Below are 26231 nucleotides of genomic sequence, written 5' to 3'. Positions count from 1 at the left end.
CATCATGACTCACACATGCACATTCCAACTAATTCTCCTTGGTTGCCAGGTTACATCAGTGTTGCACAAACCAGTCTTTTATTTATTTATTTATTTATTTATTTATTTAAATATGCTTTATTGATTATACTGTGACAGTTGTCCCAATTTCTTTTCCCTTTGTTCCCCTCCACCTAGGGACCCCCCCATTCTGTTGCCCCCCCCTTAGTCCATGCCCATTGGTTGTGCATATAGTTCTTCTCAACATCTTCCTATCTAATCCACTGCCTCCTACTATGCTTCTTAAATCCTATATCATCTCCCTCCCTTTCCCCGCTTCCCCCTCCCTGCTGACCTCCCCCCAGTATGTTCCCCGTACCTATAATTTTTTTTCCTCTCATTGCCTACTTAGTTTGCCTTTGTTTTGGTTCCCTAGTTTTTGTTGTTGGTTGTTGTGATACAGTTTTCATTTTAATGTTCATAGTTTTGATCCTCTTTCTCCTAAACAAGTCCCTTTAACATTTCATATAACAGTGGTTTGGATCTGATGAACTCCTTCAGTTTTCCTTTGTCCTGGAAGCACTTTCTCTGCCCTTCTATTCTGAATGACAGCTTCGCTGGATAGAAGAATCATGGTTGTAGGTTTTTGCTTTTCATTACTTTGAATATTTCTTGCCAGTCCTCCTTGCCTGCAGAGTTTCTTTTGAGAAATAAGCTGAGAGTCTTATTGGGACCCCTTTGTACATAATTCTCTTCTCTCTTGCTGCTTTTAAGATTCTCTCTTTATCCTTAATTTTTGACATTTGATTATAATGTGCCTTGGTGTGGTTCTCCCTGGGTCCAGTTTCTTTTGGAACTCTCTGTGCTTCCTGGACCTGTAAGTCTATTTCCTTCCCCAAGTTAGCAAAGTTCTGCTTCATTATTTTTTCACATAATTTTTCAATTTCTTGTTCTTCTTCACCTTCTGGCAACCCTATTATTCGGATGTTGGCCTACTTATAGCTGTCCCATAGATTTCTGAGCCTCTCCTCATTTTCCTCACTTTTCATATCCTCTTTCTGCACTGGTTGACTGTTTGTTCCTTCCTTATGTTCCAATTTGTTGATTTGATCCTTGCTCTTCTTTCCCTCACCAGTAGTTTCGTATGTGTTTTTGTTCATTTCAGCAGGACTAGCCTTCATTCCTTCCCCATCTTGTTTAAGATCTGCTGTTAAGTCTGTAAGCATTTTTATAACCAAAGCTCTGAACTGTGCCTCAGAAAGATTTCCTATCTGCTGAGCCATTAGATTAGATATTTGCTGTCTGGTCAGCTGCATCACTGGGATCTCTATCATGATCTGTGCCATCCTGACAGTTTTGTGTTTACCTTTGCTTCCTGGGCAGGACTGTCACACCTCCTATGCTATAGAGGGTGGAGCCCCATGCACTCATCACAACCGGGTGACCCTTCTCACCACGCTGTGGTGTTTTGTGTGGGGGCAGTGGTCCAAGATGGATTCTGCCATTCACTCTCCACTGAGAGACCAGGAACCTCCTCCTTCATCCCCACCCACTCCGGGCCTCACAGTCCAAGGCAATGGGGGTCTGCCTTCCCCGGCATTGGAATTACAAGCTGACGGGTCTGGTCTGCAGCCTCAGGTGCTCCCCAGGCACCTCTTGCCTCCCCTTAAATATGGGTGTCAGTCCTTACCGCTGTCCCGCTGCTGCTGCCACCAGCACAGCTTGACCTCTCTGCCCTGGCTTTGCCCCTCCTACCTATCCAGACAAGCACCACTTTTTTATAAATTCATATGTTGGAATTCCATTTATTTTGTGGAACTTCTGGTTATTTCTGATTTTGCGGTAGTTGTATTCCTTCTTAGTTGTGGAGGGAGACTGAGCATGTCAGTCTAGGCCTCCATCTTTGCCGGAAGTCTTCTGTGTGTAAACCATTCTTATGTTAACAAAGGCTTGACTTTTTCTGGACAGACTTTGTATGTGTGTGTGTAGAGAGAGACAGAGACAGATACTAAATTTCACATATATGTATATGCATAAAATGCATATATATGCATACACATATAATAGGTATTTACATATATAAACATATTTTAAAAACAATTTATGTGTATAAAACATATATAATCCAAAAATATGTATATAGAAATAATTCTAAAGTTTGTTGGAGAGTGGTGGGTATTATCCTGTTCTTCTAACCAACAGTAAATATTTACATCCATGTCTTTCATCTAATTATAAACAAAAGTATTCATATACCTGTTTTATTCTTGAAAAGATATTTTATCTATTTGAAAATAATTGAGAATTAATAATACAAACTAGAAAATCCCATTTTAGCATACAGAATAAAAATATTTCTTCAAAAAGTACAAGAAGCAAATATTATTTCTTTTTTTTTAAATAGATATATCTTTTTATTACTTATATAATGACAAAATAACTCCAAAATTCAAGAACCAAGTTGACACACCTCCAAGTCAAAGATTGGTAGATATTCCTCGGAAGAAACCAGTAGTTTCTCCAGAGAAGGAGCCTTCATATATGTGGGGATCCCCTTCATATATGTGGGGATCCCCAGCTCCCAAAAAATGGTTCTCTGAGCAGCCTTTCTAGAGTAATGGCCACCAGGTATAAGCCCCACCCATCCACACAATGACTAATTTGCCTTTTAGAGCCTCACTCTTGAATATGAAAGGACCAGCAAACATATCAAACATTTGAGGAAGGCTTAATTGTGGAAATCAGAGAGAAAAACAACAAACTTAAGAATTTGGAGGAAACAGAAAATACAAGGAAAAGAAAAGAAAATATTTAAAAACTGTAATACCCACCAAAAAAAATAAGATATTATAAACGCCAAATATGAATAGGAGGTTATTGGAAAAAATTATTAAGAAATATTAAAGAACTCTTGGAAAATAATAATTATGATAGCAGTATAAAGAAACACAATAGAAGGCTTGGTAGATAAGGTTGAAGAAATTTCTGAAAAAGTAACAAAACACAAGACATATACAAAGAGTGGTATAGTGAAAAAGAAAGAGGAAGAAAATCAAATCCATTCTGAGAGGTCCAGTATATAACTAATAAGCTTTTTAGAAAGAGAGACCAGAGATAATGAGGGAGAAATTATTAAGAGAAATAACATCTTAAGTTTTCCCAGAACTGGAGAAGTTAAGATTCCAGATTAAAGAATTACTTTCTGTCCAAAACAATTAATTATAAAAAACAGCATGGTGAGTTTCATAATATCAAAAATAAAGAGTTTAACACTTTTAAATGTATACAATAAAGGGCTGGGAATCAGAATGTTAGGCTTCTCAGCAGCGACATTGGAAGCTAGAAAGCAATGGAGCCATATCTTTCAAACATTGAAGGGCAATGTTTCCTGACCTGTGATCCCATACCTAACCATACTGTCAGTGAGTGGTGATGGTAGAACAGATACATGTTAAATATGTAAAGATACAATTTTTTTTTCCATCTAATACAACTCCTTTTCAGAAGCTACATAATGTGTGCTCTAACAACTCCCAAGACAATGATGGCGGGCTTCCGCTGTGCGTGGAGCTAGGGAATCAGGGCATGTGGTGTAGGTGGGAGGAGCACTTGAGGTTGGGGGCCTCCAAGGAAAACATTGGAATCGGTAAGTTATGATGGGTTTGATCTTGTGGAAATTTGTGCTAAAAGGCTATAAAGAGGGAGAAAATATTTGCAAAAGACATGTTGGATGAAATACTGTTATCCAAAATATACAAAGAACTTTAAAAACTCAACAGAGAAAAACAACAGCCCAATTTTTAAAAGGGCCAAAGACCTTAACAGGCACCTCACCAAAAAAAGATACACAGATGGCAGATAAGCATGTGGAAAAAAGCTTCACATCATATGCAAATTAAAACAACCGTAAGGTAGCCACCGCACACATATTAGAATGGCCAGAATTCAGGACACAGACACCAAATGCAGGGAAAGATGTGGGGCAGCAGGAACTCATTCACTGCTGCTTGGGATGTAAAATGGTCCAGCCAGTTTGGAAGACAGTTTGGCATATTCTTACAAAACTAAACATTCTCTTACCACTCAAATCCAGAAATTGTGCTCCTTGGTATTTGCCCCAGAGTCGAAAACTCATATCCACACAAAAACCTGAACATGAATGATGTTCATAGTAGCTTTATTCAAAATTGCCAAAACTGGAAAGCAAGCAAGATGTTTTTCAGTAGGTGAAAGGATAAACTGTGATATATCCAGACAATGGAATATTATTCAGAGCTAAAAAGAAATGAGCTATCAAGCCATGAAAAAACGTGCAGGAAGCCTAAGTGCATATCACTCAGTGAAAGAAACCAATATGGTTTTAACTCTAGGACACTCTGGAAAAGGCAAATCTCTGGAGACAGTGAAAAGATTAGTGGTTGCCGACAGTGTGGGGGGGAGTGATGGGTAGAAAGAACAGAGAGGATTTTTAAGGCAGTGGAACTATACTGTATGACACTGTAATGATAAGTAAATGTCACTAGAAATTTTTCCAAACCCATGAAGTGTGCAACATCTGGAGTGAATCCTAATGTAAACTGTGGACTTTGGGGGATAATGATGTCAATGCATGTCCTCTGGTGGGGGATTTTGATAGCAGGGAGGGCCATGCAGGTGTGTGGGCAGGGTGTATATGGGAAAATATCTGTACCTTCCTCCTAATTTTGCTGTGAACCTAAAACTGCTCTAAAAAATGAAGTGTTTTTAAAAGGCTGTATAGGCTGGGAAAAAAACTAGAGACAGGCGCTAAGAAAACTAAGCAAAAGAAACCAAGAATGCCGTAGAAGAAAGGAAATGCAGTCATAGTGCTCCCCTTGAATTAGCAGTGAACAATATTTATATAATTAATGTAAAAACTAAAAAATAATTTAAAAGTTGTGCTATAACTATATTGAGGAGTATGGGAAATGAGAAATGGGAGCAGAAATTGGGATTGCAGGGTGTAAGAGAGCTAAGATTTCATGTAACTTCATAGGAAATCAACTGATAGTGTTTAAAATTAATGAATCAGGAGATAGTACTATAAATATGTTACTCAGAAATATGCAGTTAAATAATAGGGGTATTTGGTTACATATAGATTATTGTTAAATCCCTGAATTTTGTTTTCGTATAATGGAGCATACTGATAATTTAATTTTTAATAATATTGAGTACTAAAAATGACTAAGTGAATCATGCAAGAATTATCGATGAGAGTATATCACAAAGCAGGTATTATGATTGATTCATTTCGAGTATCTCAGGTTGAGTTAAAAAGAAATAATCATAAAAAACAACTAAAAACCTTAAAAGTGTTTTTTTTATAATCAGGTAGTCAGAGAGACAATATCTAATGAAGCAACAGATTCTTTTATTTTAAACCTTTTAGTTAGCATTTTAAAATATAAATTATACATAGTAAGTATTACTTTGAAAAAATATAATTTACAAAAGAATGATGCAAGCCACTTTCCAAATCTATCAAAAATTCCAAAGCAATGTGGTCATACAGTTTGTGTTTTCTCATAATTCAGCTGAACATGAAATGAGAAGGTAAACTGACTGATAGTTCTAACTCATTTATTTCTTCTGTCCAAATAGGTTATTTGTAAGTTGGGACATGGCCAAATTGTGAATAGAAGCCTAGAAAATTATTAACTAATAATTATGAATTTAATTAGTAGCATAAAGTTAAAAATCAGTCAAGAAAAATATTCTAATAATCTTAAAAGGGTTTAAAAACCAGTAACACATACCAACTTTTCATTTAAGCATATTTGTCAACCAGTGGTCATTGGCATCAATTCAACAACAACAGTAATCCCCACATTGGGGTGTGGTGATGAAGGGAACTTTATTCAGTGCAAACCACTCAATTGTGATACAGCTCAGTTATGAAATTGTGCAACATGGCTGGGAGGCAGACTTGGAGCCAGGGGCCACGTCTCTCTGGCTAGACAGTTTTCGTCTGCTCTGCTCTGGTAGACATCTTTGGTGTTTCAGCTCCAGCTGGGGAAATGCAGTCTTCGGTCTTCTATGAAAGGTAAAGTGCACTTTCCAAGCCAGGGGGGAGTGGACTTAGAAACGCCTGTCCCTGGGTTCCTGATTGGTCCATCCAAGTGAGAACTTCAAATTTCCAGTTTGGTCCAAAAGGCGCTGTCTTGATTGGTCAGAATGGGGCTGCTCTAATTGGTCAGTGAAAGTACTGATGGTAATACAGCTGTACAGCTCTGATTGGATGGGGAAAGCCTCAGTCCTATTGGTTGAAATAGGATTCCAGGAGCTCCTTTATAACGGTTGGCTCAGATGGCAGAAACGCAGTGTAGGCAGGTAGCTCAGCACAGACATCTCCATGAAGTGAGGTTTGTGTGAGAGGCCCCTGTGTAAAAATGGCTGCTGAGCTCTGGGGTATTTTCATTTTTAAATTTGAGCCCAGTTGGGCACTGGGAGCCTTCCTTAGTAGGTATCTTCTTTTTTTAGGGTCCACACATCCAGTGTTCTCTTTTGTTTTGTTTTTTACTAGTCAATGTATGTTCCTAGTTTTATTCTAGTTTTCAAAAACATTTCAGGTTAGCCACTTATAAAATGTACATTATTTTTCACTAAGTCATTTCAAAAAAGTCATGGAATTTAGCTGTAATTTAGAATTATAACATGAGCATTAAATACTGCAGTATATGGAATTTTTATCTTTAAAACAACATAGCTTAGTTTTGGATAGGTTTTTTTTGTTTTTGTGTTTTTTTGGTTGTTTTTTTTTTTTTTTGCAATTATGCTGTCATTAAAGACAGAATGCAAAAACAAAGAAAATGTTAGCTTTGCATTCAGTAATCAGTTCATGATTAAAGAATTAAAATATTAAAATAATGGTTCTACAATTACTTTCTATGCTTGTATGATAAAACCTCTATAATTTGAAAAAAGAATATCATAAGCATTTCTATTTTGTCATCAAAACTTTTAAGGTTTTGTAATTTCATTTCCACTACTTTTTATTTCAAATTTTTATAATTACTGTATTCCTGATTTTCATTTTTCTTTTAGTTCTTTAAGATTTCCACTTGTAATATTAAATTCCCTTTCCTCTTTATTCAGACCCCCAAATGTATATTTTTGTTTGAAGCACAGGCTTTCACTAAGGGTCACAACTGCCTAGCTTTTATATTTCCAATGGTTTTATTGAATGAATAATATAATGCATAAAGTTTCTTCAGCTCTCTAACCTATTGGAATGCCTTATATATCCTTGCCATTTATGAATATCACACAATCTACGAAAAAGTAAGTGCACTTTGGGCAGTAACCCCAAATTATAACTGCTTTGTGTGTGGTTAAAAAAAATGACGTGTGGTTTCTTACAGGCAGCAACATAGTATTTTCGAGAATGCATTTAAATTCATAGATATACCTGGAAAACATTTTCTCTCCCATCATTTATTCATGGAAAACTACACAGAGTTGCTAGCTAGCAAATCAGGAAGACTCAGGAGACTCAGAACTCTGCTTCTATCCCTGCCCTTTGCCCATGCTCTTCACAGGGGCCTGTGGAAGTTCAACCTGGATTTTCCCACCATCAAGGGTTTTAGGCTCTAACATTCACTCTCATGATATTCAAAGGTCATTTGTTTAAAAATTTTTACTAGAATATTATTTCTCAAACAACTTTGATAATCAGTTTTGTAATAATAGTTTTTTTTTCAGATTTAATGTGTTTTATTGATTAAATTATTACATTTGTGCCAATTTCCCTTCCCTCTGCTCCCCTCCACCCGGTGGCCCCCCTCCCTCCAGTTGTCCCCCCCTTTTAGATTATGTCCATTAGTTGTGCATACAGTTCCTCCCAACCTCTCTCCATCTATTCCATTCCCTCCTACCTTGATCCCCAATTCCTATATCATCTCCCTCCCTTTCCCCATTCCCCCTCCCTGTTGACCTCCCCCCAATATGCTTCCCGTACCCACAGTTCCTCTTCCACTCTCGTTGCCTATTTAGTTTGCCTTTGTTTCATCTCCCTAGCTTCTGTGTTTTTTTTTTAAACCAGTCCCTTTAACATCTCATATAACAGTGGTTTGGATCTAATGAACTCTTTCAGTTTTATTTTGTCCTGGAAACACTTTCTCTGTCCTTCTATTCTGAATGACAATTTCGCTGGATAGAGTATTCGTGGTTGTAGGTTTTGGATTTTCATTACTTTGAATATTTCTTGCCAGTCTCTTCTTGCCTGTAGGGTTTCCCTTGAGAAGTCAGCTGATAGTCTAATTGGGACCCCTTTGTACATAATTCTTTTCTTCTCTCTTGCTGCTTTTAAGATTCTCTCTTTATCTTTAATTTTTGACATTTTGATTATAATGTGTCTTGGAGTGGTTCTCCCTGGGTCCAGTCTCTTGGGAACTCTCCTTGCTTCCTGGACCTGCAAGTCTATTCCCTTCCCCAAGTCTGGGAAGTTCTCCTTTATTATATTTTCACTCAATTTTTCAAGTTCTAGTTCATCTTCCTCATTCTCTGGCAAACCAATGATTCTTATGTTGGGCCTTTTATAGCTGTCCCAGAGGTTTCTGATCCTTTCATTGTTGCTTCCCATTTCCTCTCGCTGCATTGGTTGACTGCTTGTTCCTTCTCCATATTCCAGTTTGTTGAAATGAACTCTGGATTTTATTTCCTTTCCTTCTGTCTCATATGTGGTTTTGTTCCTTTCGTTATGAAAGTTTTTCGCTTCTTTCATATTTTCCTGCTCTTTTGTGAATTCTGTAAGCCACCTGATAACAATGGCCCAGAACTGAGCCTCTGACAGGTTTCTTATCTGTTCATCTGTCAGGTTCTCTATCTGCTGCCTGGTGAGCTGTGTCACCGGTATTTCTATAGTTGCCTGCCTCATTTTGACAGATGCGTTTTGTTTTCTTGGGCCGGCTGTCCGGGGGCAGTGCCTGTGTACGCGTCACAAATTAGCGACCGGCGCCTGCCTGTTCGCGACCTATTTCGCAGCCCTGTGGTGCTTTCTTTGGGGGCGGGGGTCCAAGATGGATTCACACAGTTATTCAGCTAGGAGACCGGGATCCGTCCTCCCGCCCCCCTGGGCCTCACTGTTCAAGGCGATGCGGCGGCCGCTCTCCCCAGCGCCGGAGTCGCGCACCGGCAGGGGCTTGGCCGCAGCCGGGATTCCTCGCTGCCCGCCCCTCCGGGTGCGACCGCAAACAGCACTGCCCTCTTTAACTCTTACCTGCCCAAATGGCTCCGCTGGTTTATAACTTCATATGTTGGACTTCCGTGTAGTTTTATTTTCTGGAATTTCTAGTTATCCTTTGTTTTGAAGTAGTTGTATTCCTCTATAGTTGTAGAGGGAGACCTAGCGTGTCCGTCTAAGCCTCCATCTTGGCCGGAAGTCCTGTAATAATAGTTTTTAAAGCTTGCTAAATAGTATCACTTGTGTGCGCTCTTAAGCCAATGCCTTGCTTGAGGTGGGAATGCAATAGTTTTACAACCCTTTTGGGAAGAAACTGACTTGGATTATTTCTGTGAAATACACTAGTCAGGAGAAGTTACCTCAGACCATAGAATGTCTTGTGTGTATGTGTTTATTGTTGCATCCTGAAATTATGTATATATGTGCAACTATGTGTGTTCTTTGTAGCTGGAAGAATTCCCCTCAAAAAAGTAAAGCTAAATCTGTCTCACTTGTTCCTGAGACCGATGACAGGCTAGTAAGGAAGAGTGATGATAGTAATAAAATTGACGAGGGGTGCATTCCTGAGATTTTGCTGCTTACACAATAATAGCCCTCTTACTAAATGACCACAGAGGGACTGGGTGAGATCGAGTCCTGAGTCTTTCTGATGCGTGACCCTCTCTGTGACTCATCAGAAGCGAACGCAGCCTTAACAGTTTGGTGACTACCTTTTTAACCCAGAGGACATAGCTGTATGCTTTTAATTTGTGATCATTTATTACACCGAAATTGGTGTGAAGTGGACAACAAATACTGGGTGTCAGAATCTGAAAATGAATTTTATCAGCTGAGGATGTGAGTGCCTTTGGGATTTGCGTGAGTTTCTCATAATTCTTTTCATAGTACAGATGATGAGTAGAACTGTGAAAACAAATAGAAAGTGACATGATATTTCCTAAGTAGCTAATTTCTCATGTATCCATAGGCACAAATATAAATATAGCATTTAGTTTCACTTTAGACTTTTTCTATCATTCAAGGTACTTTGTACATAGCCACAGAAATATTTGTCGAAAAACCTTAAAGTAAATATTAATGCCATTTGTTATAGCTCAAAAATTCTGGAGCTGTCTATAGAAAAAATGCAAACATTGTAAGAAGGTTTTTACTAACTTTATTTTTTCACTGTTCAGACTTGAAAGAGTTTATACCTACATACCATCATAAAGGTGCTAAGACTGATGAAAAAGCTGCCCTTGTTAGAAACTAACTTGCATGCATAATTAATTTGAGCACCACATTCCTACTTCACAAGCAGTAGAGAAATTGGATTCAGGTGTTTGGTGAACATATGGGGACTTTATTGTGAATTTATGACCTGTGGTTTGAGTGTAAAACCCCAAGATACTTGCTGATAAAACTTAATGAAGCTTGTGCAGAGGAGCTATTTTTATTTGTACTTTGGTAATTGATACATTTTTTGGTTTAACCCTCCCACCCTTTCTCATAGTGCTCATAAATCTTCCAGTCTGAGCAATCCACAGTAGAGAGCCCCAGTGTAAGCCAGGTTGCTCTTAATGCTTAGAAATCTGAAAATTCCAAGTTTGCTTTTCCACAGCATTTGAGGCTGTTCTTTCTTTCTGTTTTAATTCAGCAATTTACACTTCCTTGACTGCGTGGGTGACAGGAAGCAAACCCATGCACTCTGGGAGGAAGCGCTCCAGGTTCTTCTAAGAGAAGCAAAAGCTTTCTCCGGGTGAGGGGCACCCCATCTCTCTGTCTTAACTAAGTGAAGGTGGAGGCCCACTATAGCTCAGCATAAAAAGTTAGGCAACAAATTCATTACCATTTAAAGGTTTTCTCTCCAAGAATAAGCACCCCTTCAGGAAGGAAGAACCTGGAACACACACCCTAGCACTGTCTCTGCTTCTCCACCTGTATAGGTTTTTACAAAGAATGCTCCTGATTTGAGTGCCAGAGAAGAAAACATGTGACAAGTGTTTCATTTTAACATATGGGTGTAATGGGTTTAAATGAGAAATCCATGTTTGCTCACTAATTTGCAGCAATTAACGAACTCATTTCTGACATCTGTGGATTTTAGCTGTTTGGAGATTAAAAGATCAGGAGTATTTTATGGAACTGCTAATCAGTAGAGAAAATATCTAAGTGAGAGGGATTTTGTTTACCTGACATCGGGCGTCAGTCCCTGGTGACTATGCTAGCATTCCATTTCAGTTCAGTGACATTCTCCCCCCAGCTCTTTAGTCATCCCTGTTCAAGAACTTGTTTGTATCCACTTTCATCATGCTGACAATCTGTTTTGAAAGGATTACAATTCTGCACATCCCTGCATGACATCACAGTGAGACATTGCTTAATGATCTGAGACGCTTGTGGTCACTGCTAGCTACCTGGTTCTAAACCTGCGTGACAGGTCTGCCCTACATGTGTTTTTTCCAATGTCACTTTTGCCTACTCCAGTCCTGGTGTCTGTTTTAAATGACATCTATGAAATAGTTGAATTTTAGATTTGCCATTGCTATGAATAAAGGAATGCATGAAGAATTAGTAACTGGGCAAGGAAAGGAAAGGTGCTCTAATTTTTCTCCAATGAAAGTGTTTCAAAAAAGAATAGTACTCTTGAAGGGTGGGCTGTTTACATAATGTGCTGGATCTTTAGCCTTTCCATTTGTGTAACTTCCAAGGAAGTCAATAAAGAGATACCTTTTCCTCAAATAAGTTACTAAAATATAGGAACCACCTGTGAAGGTTGCATCATTACCTAAAGACATCATCAAAGCTTGGAGAAGTCAGAATCTTTGAACATAAATGGAGCCCTGGAAGCTTTACTACCTTCTTTTCTAAATGTGCTGAGATACAGACCATAATGATGTTTCAGAAGTCCTGACTGAAATACCAGCACGTGGGAGATGGCAGGACTTAGACGCACTGGGAAGTGGAGGAGAGTTCCTTAATCAGAGAAGTTGGCATTACCAGAACTGTAGCATTGTCCCACTGGTCTGTGTATGGAATGCCTGAGCAACTAGTAGATATTATTGTTTCCAAGATCTCAAGATACAATTTGGAAATTTATTTTTGTATGTTTTAATTGGGAAAAGAATAATGTCCTTTTGCATCCCAGTAATTGGATGCCAGGTGCAGGTGTGAAATTCACTAACATTTGGAATGGAATTTTGTACTAGGGCTGAGACTTATACAGCAAAAATGAAAAGGCTGAAAATATCAACTAATGTGGTTAAGAAAAACCTTTACTGTGTACCTAATCTTTTGTAAATGAGAGACTTGAAGGACATCTTTTAACTCCTCGACCCTTGGCAAGCTAAGTAAAATCAGTTTTAAAACAAAACTTAAGTTTTGTGGACCCTGAGGAAGAAGATATGTACTAAGAAGGGCTCCTGGTGGCTAACTGGACTAAAATTTTTAAAAACTGAGCCTAGCAGCCATTTCTGCAGAGGGTCTCTTGCACAAACTGCTCTTCACAGACAAGTCTGCGCTGCTCTGCCTTCTTCTGCACTGCACTACCTTCCTCTTCCCTAAACTGCCTGCCTGCACTGTGTTTCTGCCATCTGAGCCAGCCTTTTTGAAGGAGATCCTGGAATTCTATTTCAGCCAATAGGACTGAAGCTTTCTCCATTCAGTTGGTGCTGCGTAGCTGTATCCCCATCAACATCGTCATCAACCAATCAGAGCAGCTCCTTTCTGACCAATCAGGACAGTGCCTTTGGCCTAATCAAACTGCGAGGGTTTAGGGGGTCCTCATTTGCATGGGGACAGACCAATCAGGGACCCAGTGGCAGGGATTTCTCTCCATATCAGTCAGCTCCCCTCTGGCTCTGAGAGGCACACTTTCCCTTTCCACTGAAGACTGCCTTTCCCAGGCTGAGCTGAAACACTCATGGTATCTCAAGGAGTGGACCGACTCAGTCCAGAGCAGACTGGCACAGAACTGAACAAGACTAGAGCAGAGCAGACCAGCTAGGGGCAGAGAAGAGCTGTCTAGCTGCAGAGGGGCTGCCTCACAGCTGTTCTGTTTTCACACCCATTCTGTATCACAGTTGGGTTGTTCTGTACTGAACAGTTTCCTTCCTCATCACACCCCAAATTGGGAAGTCCTGTTGGCGCTGAATTGGTGCCAGTGACCATTGGTGAGTTGTGTGTTGACCCAGATTCTAGCAGGTCACCAGTCTGTGCCAGAAAGTGAAACTAGGAGGGAGCCCCTGAATTCAGTTTTACCAAATGACCTGGTTGGCAGGTCTGTTTTCACCACACTCTGGGAAAACATTTCTGCTTTGGTCTCATGAGGACTGGTTTTCAGAGATCCCAGAGCCAGAGTGGCGTGTTTTGGTTAAAATGATGGGAAGGCTGACAAAGGAGTCACCCTTAGCAATTGTGTTACTGAGTAAACCAGGGCTTGTTCACATGGCACCTTAGTGTAAGACCCAACAGTTAGTGTTGAGGAAAATGGGTCTTTATTTACAATATCTCAGTCTTGGGGGAGCTGGGAGCGCTTCTGCTTGGAGCACTGTTATTCCATGACACTCAGCACTTCCTTTGCTCCCCAAAACGCTATATAAACCGAAACCAAGCCAATAGTTCCCCTTTCCTTCTCTGTCACCTCTCTCCTTCAGGATCTGGTATACATTGTCAGCAGCCTCCATATAATAGTCCAGGAAAGCATGTGCTGTGTTACACTGGATCATGGTGAAGTCCAGGAAAGGCACAGGTCCTAAGAGAGTGTCGTCACGTGTGTGCCAAGTTCCAAGAGTCCAGATAGAGTCTGGGTCCTTAAAGCAGGGTCCTTGGTTGCTTCGGAGTCAGCTGGAGCTGGCATGACCAAAGCAAGCGACATGCCTGCTTTCTTACTAGCCCAGGCCGCATGGCTGGACCCTGACTATAAACTGTATTGCTGCTTGTTGCTTCCCACATGGCTGCTACAACCTGCTCCTACATCATGTCACCCATTTCCCTCAAGACTGTCCGCTCTTCCTTTTAAATCCTGAAAGTCACATACACTTTTTGCCCCGGGAAGATAGCATAGCTATTACCTTAGTACCTTAAAATCTGTATTATCTTCTTCCCCTATCCCCCAAACCATGGACTGTGGGGAAGATCTGTACCCTGTTTCAATTGGATTGATTTTCATGGGGCATTTGTGGCTGTACTTGTAGTATTCAGTGGAAAGCATATTTGATTATTTTCACATGTTAGGTTCTGGCAGTTACCATTTTTCAGTGACATCTTCTGCAACAGTACAGGCTGGGGTAAAAGGTTTCCATTTGTTTATATGGAAAAAAAATACAGTGATTAGTAAATAATAATACAAGAATAAATTCTGTGTTTTGCATACTCACAACTGTAAACCTACTTTTGCCCCAACCTATATTTACTTTGTGCAGTTTTCTCTGAGACTAAAACTTCGGCATAACTAACCATATAAATGATAGTGGTAAAATTTATTCTGAAAAAAATCGTTCCTCTCTTTTATTCTGCTTTTCTTAACAACATGCTTTTCCAACTGGTAATATTTGTTTGGTTGCAACTGTGGGCAGGGCATAGGTCTTTGTGCTTCTAGACTACTTTATTTCATTTAGTAAGTATGCATAACCTCCCTAAAATTGTTTAAGGTGATGTGGTGGTGGTAGCATAGCATAAGTGTGTGTGTGTGTGTATGTTTAAGAGAAGAAGGTTTAAGGACTTTGTTATCTTTTGTTGCAATGAAACACAAAAGGGCAGACCCACCATACAATAACATTTTAAGCTCCTATTTACATCATATCCACTGACATTCTCTTTGGCCAAATCAAGTCACATGGCCAACATCAACATTAATGGACATTAATTTTCTTTTGCTGCATAACAGATTAACATAGATTTAGCAACCTAAAACAATACACATATATTATATGTGTTTCTGTGGTTCTAGAGTCCAGCAATGTCTTTGCTGCATCCTCTGCTCAGGGTCTCGTCCAGGTGCAGTAAGGTGTCAGCCAGCCTTTGTTCTCACTCGGAGGTCCCACTGGGCAGCATTGTTCCTTGCTCCTGGATTTGCCGGCAGCATTCTGGTATTTATTTTTGTTTGTTTGTTTGGTTTTGGTTTTTCTTGTTTGTTTGTTTGTTTGTTTGTTTGTTTGTTTGTAGCTGTAGGATTCATGGCAGCTTTCTTCTTCAAAGCCAGAGAGGAGAAAGATGGACTATCATGATGGACACCATTCATATATAATCACAACAATAGAATTATATACATTCCTTAATCTTTGTCCGATTTCACTGCAGAGAAGCAAGTCACAGCTGTCTACACTCAAGGGCGTGGGGTTCGCACAAAGGTGTGAATACCAGGAGGCAGGGGTCAGGGGCCCACCTAAATGTCTATCCATACAAATACTTGATGAACAGTTTACCCTGTCACAGGGACATGGCATACAAAATATACACATATTAAGTGGTTGTGATGAAGGCATAAACTTAAGAAACATGTACACGTGTAAAAACTGTTGAAGAGTATTTAGGTCAGGGGACAATTAATATTGAAGAATTGAAAAGAATGAGTAAACGTGGGCTGGAGTAGTTAGGAAAGGCTTCTAGGAAGTGGGATTTGATTTCTTTAACTTATTGGTAGAAATGCAAAGATGGAAGGAAAAGGAGAGGGTATTAAAGAAAGAGAGGAGCAAATTTATCTTCCTCTTTTCTTTGGTAGCTTCTCTTACACTAGAAATTATAATTATTTCCCCCTGTGAGCACCATGGAATGCCTGACAGGATTCACGCCCTCCCTTCTGTCTACCTCCCCCACCCTTTTTTTCTAAGGAGAGGAGAGTGTATTCCAAGATGGCACCTCTTTAATAAAAAAAAAAAAGTGGTTGTTCTCCCTTCTGTTGAATTCTGGATCATAAAGCTATGGCCTCTATTCCAATTTTCTAGATTTCTTTTGCATAATTAAAATGTAAATGTTAAAGTATCTTTTTGCCATAAAGAATTAATCATGTCACAAACTCCTCTCAGCACATGCTGGACTGAAAAGATAGGTCAGCACTGAAGCCTGCAGGGCAGTCAGTATACTCAGGGTTTGACAGATCAGAGGGGGCAGACTCTTTAGAAGAGCAAGACTGTATACACAGTGCCCAGTTGTTGTTTTAATACTTGTTTCTTGGGACTGTGACCGGGGACCACTGGCCTTGTCTTGGTGCAGTGAAAGTGAATAGCCTAGAAAAGCGAAATGTAGAGTAGGCAGCAGCTGCAGAATGTCAAGGAGAGGCTGCAAGGTAGCAGGCAATAAACTTTTTATTTTTTGGCTCATTTAGGATTAAAAAAGTAAAATTAGCCAACATTTAAAATTTGGGAGAAAATCTGTAGTTCTGACTTCTCTTTAAAAAAAACTTAAAAGGCATCACCAGACCTGTATTCTTCAGGGCAGCAATCTCTGGAACCAAGTAAGAGCCACCCTTCTAGACCAAGCATATTACTCCCATTTGCCACAGAATGTATGTGGGGTCTTCTTCACTCTTTAGTCAGTTGCTTTGCAAGCATTGGAAATTGTCCCAACTATGAAGCCTGTGGGCATTGTTTTCAGAGTAGTCGCCATATAGCACCTACAGTGTTCTTGAATATATGCAGATTCCTGGGCTCTGCACTGGACTTGCTGAATCAGAAAATCTCCAGGGCAGTCTCAGTTGGTCAGCATTTTTTAACAAGCACTTTGGGCAACTCAACATATAACGTGCAGCCACGAGGACCACTGTGTGAAGTTTTTCTCATTCACTCTGCCAAATGAGATGATTGGACTGTTATCTGTGGAGCACAGGTGCAGGTCAGGTGCCAGGCCCACCTGCCAGCAGCACCGGGGTGCAGTTAGCAGAAGTGGGGCATTAGCTACTGCTGTGAAGCACATTGCGGTAGTCCAGTCTGAAGGTTCTAAAGCCTAGTACACTGTGTGGTCTGCCTCTGACCAGAGAGGATCCTTCCCATGGTCATTATAGATTTTTTACATGAAAAGCACTTCTATAACTCCCCTCCTCACCCCTTTTTCTGTAGAATTTTGTAAGATTATTATTTACTGAATTCTCATTAAGAGTTTCTTTGTCTCACTCACCCATCTGATTGACTCAGGTGGTATATTTGTTATATTCCTCTAAAAAACTAGCAACTTTAAGTTGTCAGTGAACCTAAATACAAGTTGATTAGGGTGTGTAGCCATCAGTACTAATAAATATTTAAAATTTCCTTTGGCTCCCTCAGCAGAAGAGCTAACCAGCACCACTAGAAGTCTTGATTTGAATTATTGGGTCATTATAGACTGGCCTGGGAAACAGGCCTGAGCAGCTGTGGTGGCTCCATCTCCTGAAGCCAAGATCTCACCTTCAGATACCAACTGTTGTTCCCCATGGATGCTGGATGGTCTTCAAGTCTTTGGAAGTCATCATCAATCATGAAAACCATTGCAGCCTGCTTTCCAATTTCAGCCCTTAGAGTGGCTTTCCTAGTCATAGGCAAGTTGGTTGGTGTTCTCTAGCGCATAGGAAGAAAGGAAATGAATATGCAACAATGGTCTCACCAGCTGCTCAGATTTGGAAATAAAGGAGGAAGTGACTTCCAGAACTCATCTTATACTATGAAAAATAGTGAAGCCACCAGAATTTAAAATTAACTTCTTTTGTTGGCAGATACACTTTCAGTTAATCACAAATAGAAGGAAGTCACTTTTCATCAATGGCTTGGACCTCAGGAACCTAATAGTTATAGGATTAAAGCTGCCTTAGATACATGAAAATAATAGAGAAATATTTCTAGTTAGATTTGTAAAATACTCTATCATTCAAGCCTCTAACAATTCTGCTATTAAAAGCTATGAAATATACCAGGATCAAAAAAGGTACAGCTGGAAAGGTGGCAATGAAATTAATGAATGCTCACTTTTCTGTCTCTTTGTCTTATGGGTATAACAGTCCTCATGCCTGCACCATCGCAGTTTCACATACAGAGTATGGAGTTATAGACAGGGCGTTACACTGGGAGGCCAGTACTGAAAATGCATCTGTTTGAACAGATATGCTTGAAAAGCCAGTAGGAATAGTTTCCCGCCTGGTTCAAGAGTGTGGAGGGCACTCTCCTATTTTGCTTTTTAATTCCTGCACCATTTCCCTCTTTTTTCCTCTTCACCCTTCCAGCTGACACTCCTGCACATGCTCCCCATACCTATGATTCTGTTTTCCCCTGGTTGTCTGCTTAATTTGTTTTTGTTTTTATTTTTTAGATTATATCGTTGATAGTTGTGAGTGTGTTATCATTTTAATGTTCATAGTTTTGATCTTCTTTTTCTTATATAAGTCCTTTTAAAAATTCATATAATAAGGGCTTGGAGATGATGTACTCCTTTAGCTTTATCTTGTCTGGGAAGCACTTTATCTGCCCTTCCATTCTGAATGATAGCTTTGCTGGGTAGAGTAAACTTGGTTGTAGGTCCTTGCTTTTCTTTACTTTGAATACTTTTTGTCAATCCCTTCTAGCCTGCAAAATTTCTTTTGAGAAATCAGCTGACAGTCTATAGGGACTCCTTTAAAAGTAACATTCTGTTTTTCTCTGCTGCTTTTCAGATTCTCTCTTTATCTTTAACCTTTGGCATTTTAATTATGGTGTCTTGGTGTGGTCCTCTTTGGGTCCATCTTTTCTAGGGCTCTCTGTGTTTCCTGGACTTGTATGTCTATTTCCTTCACCAAATTAGGGAAGTTTTCTTTCATTACTTTTTTCAAATAGGTTTCCAGTTTTTTGCTCTTTTTCCTCTTTTTGGCACCCCTATGATGTGAATGATGGAATAACTGAAGTTTCCCCGAGGCTCCTTACACTATCCTTGTTTTTTTGTATTCTTTTTCTTCTTGCTGTTATGATGGGATGTCTTTTTATTTCTTTATGTTCCAAAGCATTGATTTTATTCTTGGCTTTATCCACTCCACTGTTCAGTCCCTGTACATTGTTCTTTATTTCAATTAGTGAATCCTTTTTTCTGATTGGATCAGGTTTATATTGTTGAAGTGCCCACTGAGTTCCTTGAGCATCCTTATAACCAGTGTTTTGAATTGTGCATCTGATAGATTGCTTATCTCCATTTTGTTTAGTCCATCCCCCCCCCCCCACCTTAGTTTTATTCTCTTATTTCATTTGGGCCATATTTTTTGTCTCCTCGTTTTGGCAGCCTCCCTGTGTTTGTTTCTATGTATTAGGTAGAGCTGCTTTGACTCCCTGCTTTGGTAGTGTGGCCTAATATAGTAGGTGTCCTATAGGGTCCAGTGGCTCAGCCTCCCTATCACCCAAGCTGGGTACTCATGGTGTGCCCTTCATGTAGGCTGAATACTCCCTCCTCTTGTAGTTGAGTCTTGATTGCTGTTGGCAGATCAATGGGGTGGATTTACCCAGGCCAGTCAGCTGCTAGAACTTGCTGTGACCACTGGCCACCAACCACCTCCCTCCATGGCTTGTGGAAGTGGTTGGGTGGTGGTGCTCTGACAATGTCTGTAACTGTCCACTGGGTGTACAGGCTCTAGGGTTTACCAGGTGGTGCAGGCCAAGATCAGTCACCACCTGTGTTCTGTCTGGAGCCACTTGGTGTAAACTATAAAGTGATCTGCAGATGGCTGCTGCTAGTGCTGGGCCTGGGGCCACTTAGTGAGAAGTATGGAGACTGGATTCAGCTGTTGCTTGCTTGAGTGGATTTAGAAAGGTTTGAAGCCTGCACCAAGCCAAGCCATTCATATGGAAAAGACACTGCTAACAGCTTGGGTGGGCCCATAAGTTGGATGGGGTGGAGCCTTAGATCATCACCAGCAAGGATCAAACTGTGAGCCAGGTGTGCAGGAGGGCTCAGAAAAGGGACAGTGGCCACTTCATGCAGTTCTCTGGGAGGAAGCTGTCCCCAATTTCTTGCCTTGATGCCAGACACTTCAGTTCCTCCCTGTATGCCACTGGTGCCCTACTAGCTGCTGCTCCAGTGCTGCAGCCCAGACAGAGTGAGTCTGAGTAAGTCCATGTGCGGGGCTCTTTAAGAGGAGATGCCCGAAATTTCTTCCACTGACCCAACCCCCACTGGTTTTCCAGCTAGAAGTTATGGGGACTTACCTTCCTGGCACTGAGACCCTGGGCTGGATGGTCTGGTGTGGGGCTGGTACCTCTTGCTTTGGAGATATCCCTCCTGATTTTTATCCACTGCCCATAGGTGTGGGACCAGCTCTTTCTGCGTCTCCAGCCCTCTGCTTCTCCTACCCATCTGGATGAATGTGGTTTGTTTAATTCCTTATTTGTTGGACTTCCATACAGCTTGATTTTCTGATGGTTCTGGGTGATAGCTGTTTTGTAGTTTAGTTGTTATTTTGTGGTGGTTGTGCAAGGAGGCAAGCCATGTTTACCTACGCCTCCACCTTGACCCAAAGTCCTGACTTTTCTTTTTCCAAGCCACCTCTCCTAAATTTTATCACCCAGGGGTGTGTGCACCCAAAGGAACTTAGATACACACTGAGTTACCAGAGCAATGTGTTTTCAATGCAGAGACCTCATCTTTTTAATAGCTTACAGCTTCCTATTCTGCTGGCAGCTCAAAGGTATATATCATAAATATAAAACTTGGTCCTTGTCCTCAAGAGGTCTGGAGTCTTGCTGGTGATACAGTGTATGCCTAATGTGCTTGAATAACTTTACTGATAATATGCAAATTAGTGCTACAGGAATGGGAGACACCAAAAGTGGCATAAAATTAAAGATTGATTTCATTTTGGTCATCTCTGTTACTCTTACAAATTATTGTTTTTAAAATTTGTATGATTTTATTAAAGAGTGACTTTGGAGTACAATATTCATTTACTAAGTGACACAACATGGCATAGTAGAATGAGGGCTGGACTAGAACCCAGGAAAATCTGGATTTTTGTCTTTCTTTCCTCACTGGGCAGCCGGGAGGCTTCTAAAAAGTCACTTATCTTTTTGAATGACAGTTTCTACATTGAGGGGTGTGTGTGTGTGTGTGTGTGTGAAATACTGCCTTCTCTACCTATCTTATAAGCTTTTGTGAGGATAAAGCAAAATTTAGTGCTATAAAAAAAGGCAACATCATTATGAACTGATTACATCAAACTAGCACCTTAAGTTATTTTTAAAATGTTTTTCATTTATGCTGTGAGAGTTTCATTTTGTGCATAGGCCTCTGATAACTCATAAATAGGAGCTTTATATAATGGAAGTATGAAAGTAATACTGTGAGACTATATTATCTCAATTGATTGTTAGCAGTACCAATGTTCAGAGTAAAAATTATCATTATGTCCATCTCATATATATATATATATATATATATATATATATATATATATATATAAAGAAGCTGCAGATCAGAATCATTAAATGCCTTAGTCTGAGAAGGTGGAGGAGCAAGGACTGGTCCCTGGTATTTCTGATTTTAATGCAATGTTCTCTCCAAAAATATTTTGCTGCCAACACCTTGCCAGATTAAAGAAAGGAAATGAGGCTTTTACAGAACTGCATAAAAAAAAGAATGTCTGAAATTGCTGCTCACTCTCTTGAATATCTGTCTGAAATAACTTCAGTAAGTCTTAATCAAAATGAAAACATACTTTAAGTGACCTGATATTATTTTTAAAGTTCACTTCCTCTTAAATAGCGTCATTTCCCAGCAAATTGCCATTTTTTCCCCTATGAACTGCAAGTCACAGATTGTATTTGTGAAGGGTGTTCATTGTTGCCCTTTTCTCTTTTAGCAACAGAGCAACTCCTAGCAACCATGATCGGATACAGCGCCTGCGGCAGGAGTTCCAGCAAGCAAAGCAGGATGAAGATGTAGAAGATCGACGACGTACCTATAGCTTTGAACAACCCTGGGTAAGTATTTGGTTCATCCGTACAATGGATATTTCTGCAACTTTCTGTAGTAAAAGCTACTAAGCCATGACCTCAGTCCTTTATGAAAGGAGACAAGATGGAGCCAAATTCCTTTGACCTTTAACATATCGACCTTTTCCCTCATTTCCATCTGGGTTTCATCATTGCTAATTTCATTTTACATTTTGTAGCACCATTTGTTTATTGCACAATAGGTTTCATTTGCCTTATGACAAGACATAGGGAAAGTATTCTTGCTCTCAATTATGCATGTTTTTAAGTTCAGTAAATATTTTTCTATATATATTTTCTCAGACTCAGAGCCAGAATAAATTAGCTCAACACATGTCTGTTGTGTATCTATTCCAATATATGAAAGTGCAGTATTTAGATTTAGTAATTCTTTTTTCTTTATTCTTCCACAGCCCCTTTGTGTATTTGCTGTACCCCTCTCGTTTGTCTCCTTCTATCCCTATTCTAGTTCATCCTCCACACAACTGCCAGAGTGATCTTTTCTAAAGCGAAACTTTGAGTGGCCTCTCAGTGTCCACAAGATACAGTCTAAATTGCACACTGTAGCATGCTAATCCTCCTCAGTCTTACCCAATGCTCACTCTTCATCTGTGTTTTGCCTTAGCAAGAATGGCCCTTTTGGGAACGGGAGGTGTTGGAGCAGACTTGGGGGTTCAGGATGATGGGAATTTTGAAGAATCTCTTTGGAAGCTTGAGAGAGAGTCAATTAGGGGTGAATAAATATGCTGCTTGAGGCAAGAAAATCTGAGACTATTAGTAAGGGCCCATCAACATGGTAATGTGACCATAGTCAACAATGCTTAAAGGCTTGGTAATAGGAAAAAAAATTTTTTAGATTAATTCTATGATGGGGGTTGGCAAGACAGACATGGCAGAAAGTCAAGGAAGGTACTATAGAATCCTGGTGAGGACGCAGGTGAAATGTCACCCAGTCTGGGTAGGGCGATAAGTAGAGCTCGTGGAAGGATTATCCTGATGGCCTAGGAGGATGCTAGAATGGTCAGGAATCTAGGGGTCATAAAACCTAGAAGGCTATTGTCAATTCAGTATATTCTTGGGTGTTCAGGATCTCGGCGGTGGCCCAGTTCTAGATGATTTTGAAGTCCAAGGTATTGCTCTCCATGCACATGAGTTCCTGAAGTAGAGAAGAGAGTAGAGTCAAACAAGTTAATGAGCCCTGGCCAGGTCGCCCAGTTGGTTAGAGTGTTATCCCATACACCAAATGATTGGGGATTCAATTCCTGGTCAGGGCACATACCTAGGTTACGGGTTCCATCCCCACTTGGAGCACATATGGGAGGCAACCAATCAATGTTTCTCTCTCATGTTGATGTTTCTCTATCTCTTCCTTCTACTCTCTCTTCCTTCCACTGTTCCCTCCTTCCTCTCTCTCTAAAATCAATAAGTATATCATCTGGTGAGGATTTTTTTAAAAATGAATGGGTTCAGTTCAAAGTGTTGGAAATATAATTACAGTAGATATTTACGAGAGTAGGGGCAGGAAGAAAGATGGTGTTAGGAAAGACCTGAAGTTTAAAACAAAAATTCTGGTTTTGGTTGGGGGAGGGTTAATGACCCAGCTAACACAGAAATGAGAGATGGGTGATATTGTGGAGAAGAGAAAGGTAGAAATGTAGTGGGAACCTTTAATGTGAGAGCGAAGGTATGAAGAAGGATGGAATCAGGACGGAACACTGCCTCTCTAGCCAGATGACCAGCTCTCCAGGTCTCTGTTTCCTTATTAGTAGACCAACAGGGTTAAAGTAGATGACTGAGTGTGTTGTTCAACCCTTTGTTAGAATGAGCATGTAAGAGGAAGCCTGGTGTATAGAGTAAAGCAGATAGAAGTAGAGCTTCTCCAAGTGGGGTCCAAGGCCAGCACCTTCCCAGATTTGGGAACGTGTTAGAAATGCACCTTCTGGTCCTGCCCCAGACCTGCCAGATCTGAACCACTACAGGTGGGGCCGAGGAATCTGTATTTTAACAAGCCCACCAAGTCCTGAAATATGTTCAACTTTGAGAAACACTGCTGTAGAGTTTATATCATCTCTGAAATCCTCTTTGGTCCTAAAATTCAACACCCTCAATATAGTTTATACAAGGACAGAGAGTTATACAGGTTTTTGATCATGGGATTTAGTGATCAAATTGGAGATGGTGGAAGATGAATTTTGTGAATGAAAGGAGAAGACCAAACAATGAGAGAACCATTAGTAGTGTGGAGGATTTCATTGTAGGTCAGGTGAGAAAGATTGGGCCTTTGAACAGGCAATTGGCAGTATGAGGCCAGCATCCACTAGTGAAAACCCCTTCTAAAATCAGTTCTATCTCAACTTTGGGATGTTATGAAACAAGTCCAGAAGATTTAATATCTAAGAAAATCTCTTAATTGTCCTCTGCAACAGGATTGCTATTAACAGAATTTTTAATAAAGTATGTAGCTTATTTTTCTAGCTGACCAAGTAAATTGAGCCATTTCCATGTAACATAACTGAATTATTTTTATCTATGTATGTTTTTTCACATAATTGACTCAAGTAGGCTTCTTTTGTGATAAGTGGAAAACATCTTTAACTGTGTATATTTGCTCCAAAACATCCTTAACTATGTGTATTTGAAAAGAGTAATAAGTTCAGAGTAACCTGAAGGAGAAAGTAGCCACTACATGTGCAAATGGTGCTTACACACACTGCTGCAGCTTTCAGCGTCCCTTTCGGGTTTCTCATCCCCCATCTTGTACCATGAGGAGCAGTGTGACACCATTATACCCTACCTTGGAATGCAGATTTCATACCAGCATATTCACACCACTTGTTCTTGAATTATTTAATTCACCAAGTTTCTTGAATGATTCCTATGTTGTAGTCATTGGGTTTTGTGCTGGAAGGGAAAGAAGAAAAAAAGAATTCCCTTAGAACGCTACAGTGCAGCTGGTACAAGGAGAGAAATTTCTGTTCAGTTGATGACAAGGGTATGCACGGACTATTAGGTTCAGAGAACCATGCTCAAATTAGTTGTTAGTGGTCAGGAAGGCTTGAAAGAACACCTCTTTGAAGTTGGAATGCATTTTAAATGTATAACATTGAGAACTAAGATTGGTTCAATTTATTTCTGGTTGGTAGCATTGTGTCCACATGCTACACCTCCAAGTTTGTTTGAGGCTAAAGGAGCATTTCCTATGTTTTAGCTCTAGATGTCTTTCATTGGGAGATGTGGAAAGGATATGATATCCACTTTGTTTTCTGTATTTTTTTGAATGGTGGCAATGAATATGTCAGCATATGTTTCTATATTATCTACTTAATATGAACAATCATGTTAAGAAAAATGTTTGACAAAATCTTGTGGATTTAGAAACTCAACTACTGAAGGTCATAGGTCAAATTATTGTATAACAAAATGCCATAGCAACTTCAGACAGACAACTTTGCTTGTATTATCATTTCCTATAGTGAGTGAGCAGGGAATTATTTGGATGACAGGCTGATTACTATAGGAATGGAATAATTTCCTAAATTGTGGGTCAGAAGTTGGCCTTTTCCTTTTATTTATTTTATTTTCAAACAGTTGGGATTTTGCTGTATACTCTCCATTCTTCTGGTCATGTAAATGAGCTTGAAGTGACTATAATTCTACTTAGTATATTAATTTTCATACCGATTCTCATTGTTACCCTAATAGAAGCTGCTTGCTTGTTCCAAATGTAGCTTGACCTATGGTTTTTATTATGTGTTTTATAAACTGAGCTTTGAGTATCATGAAATCTTTTTTTCTTTCCCTGTATGTATTCTGACCTTGAAAGGTCACTATGTTTGGAAAGGATGAGACCATGATCTCACCCATTGGAATGGTTTGTAATCATTTTAGTTTTAAGGAACCACAAGCTCATCTTCCAGCTGTGAACAACTTAGTTGAAATTGCCATGCTTGTTAGAAATGCCCACACACAAAGTGCAACCAGAAGTATCAGACAGAAAAATATCCAAGCCAGTTACTTTACATACAGAGTGAGATGCTGCAGAAAATTCATGCAAGTAGCCCTTTTCAGTTCATCCATTTTCAAAATGTTCTCTCTAAACTCTAGCAGCCCAGAATGCACCTGTTTATGGGCTTTTGTTCAAAATAATGTTTGGGCCTCAG

General features: G+C 39.8%; 1 protein-coding gene across 12 annotated transcripts in view; it reads left to right on the top strand.

Annotated features, from left to right (window-relative positions):
• The window catches only part of PARD3 (par-3 family cell polarity regulator), an 817661-nt gene that overhangs the window by 775550 nt on the left and 15880 nt on the right, over nucleotides 1-26231 (top strand). For all 12 annotated transcript variants that reach the window (XM_090266179.1, XM_090266183.1, XM_090266178.1 and 9 more), the window contains one exon: nucleotides 21939-22059. In XM_090266179.1, coding sequence (XP_090122305.1) covers nucleotides 21939-22059 — 121 coding nt within the window. The remainder of the gene's footprint in view (nucleotides 1-21938; nucleotides 22060-26231) is intronic.

The sequence above is a fragment of the Furipterus horrens genome, unplaced genomic scaffold, assembly GCF_987537825.1.
Source record: "Furipterus horrens unplaced genomic scaffold, mFurHor1.1.pri manual_scaffold_2, whole genome shotgun sequence".
Lineage (NCBI taxonomy): Eukaryota > Metazoa > Chordata > Mammalia > Chiroptera > Furipteridae > Furipterus > Furipterus horrens.
Note: the sequence above shows the minus strand (reverse complement) of the source record. Positions and strands in the feature narration are given on the sequence as shown.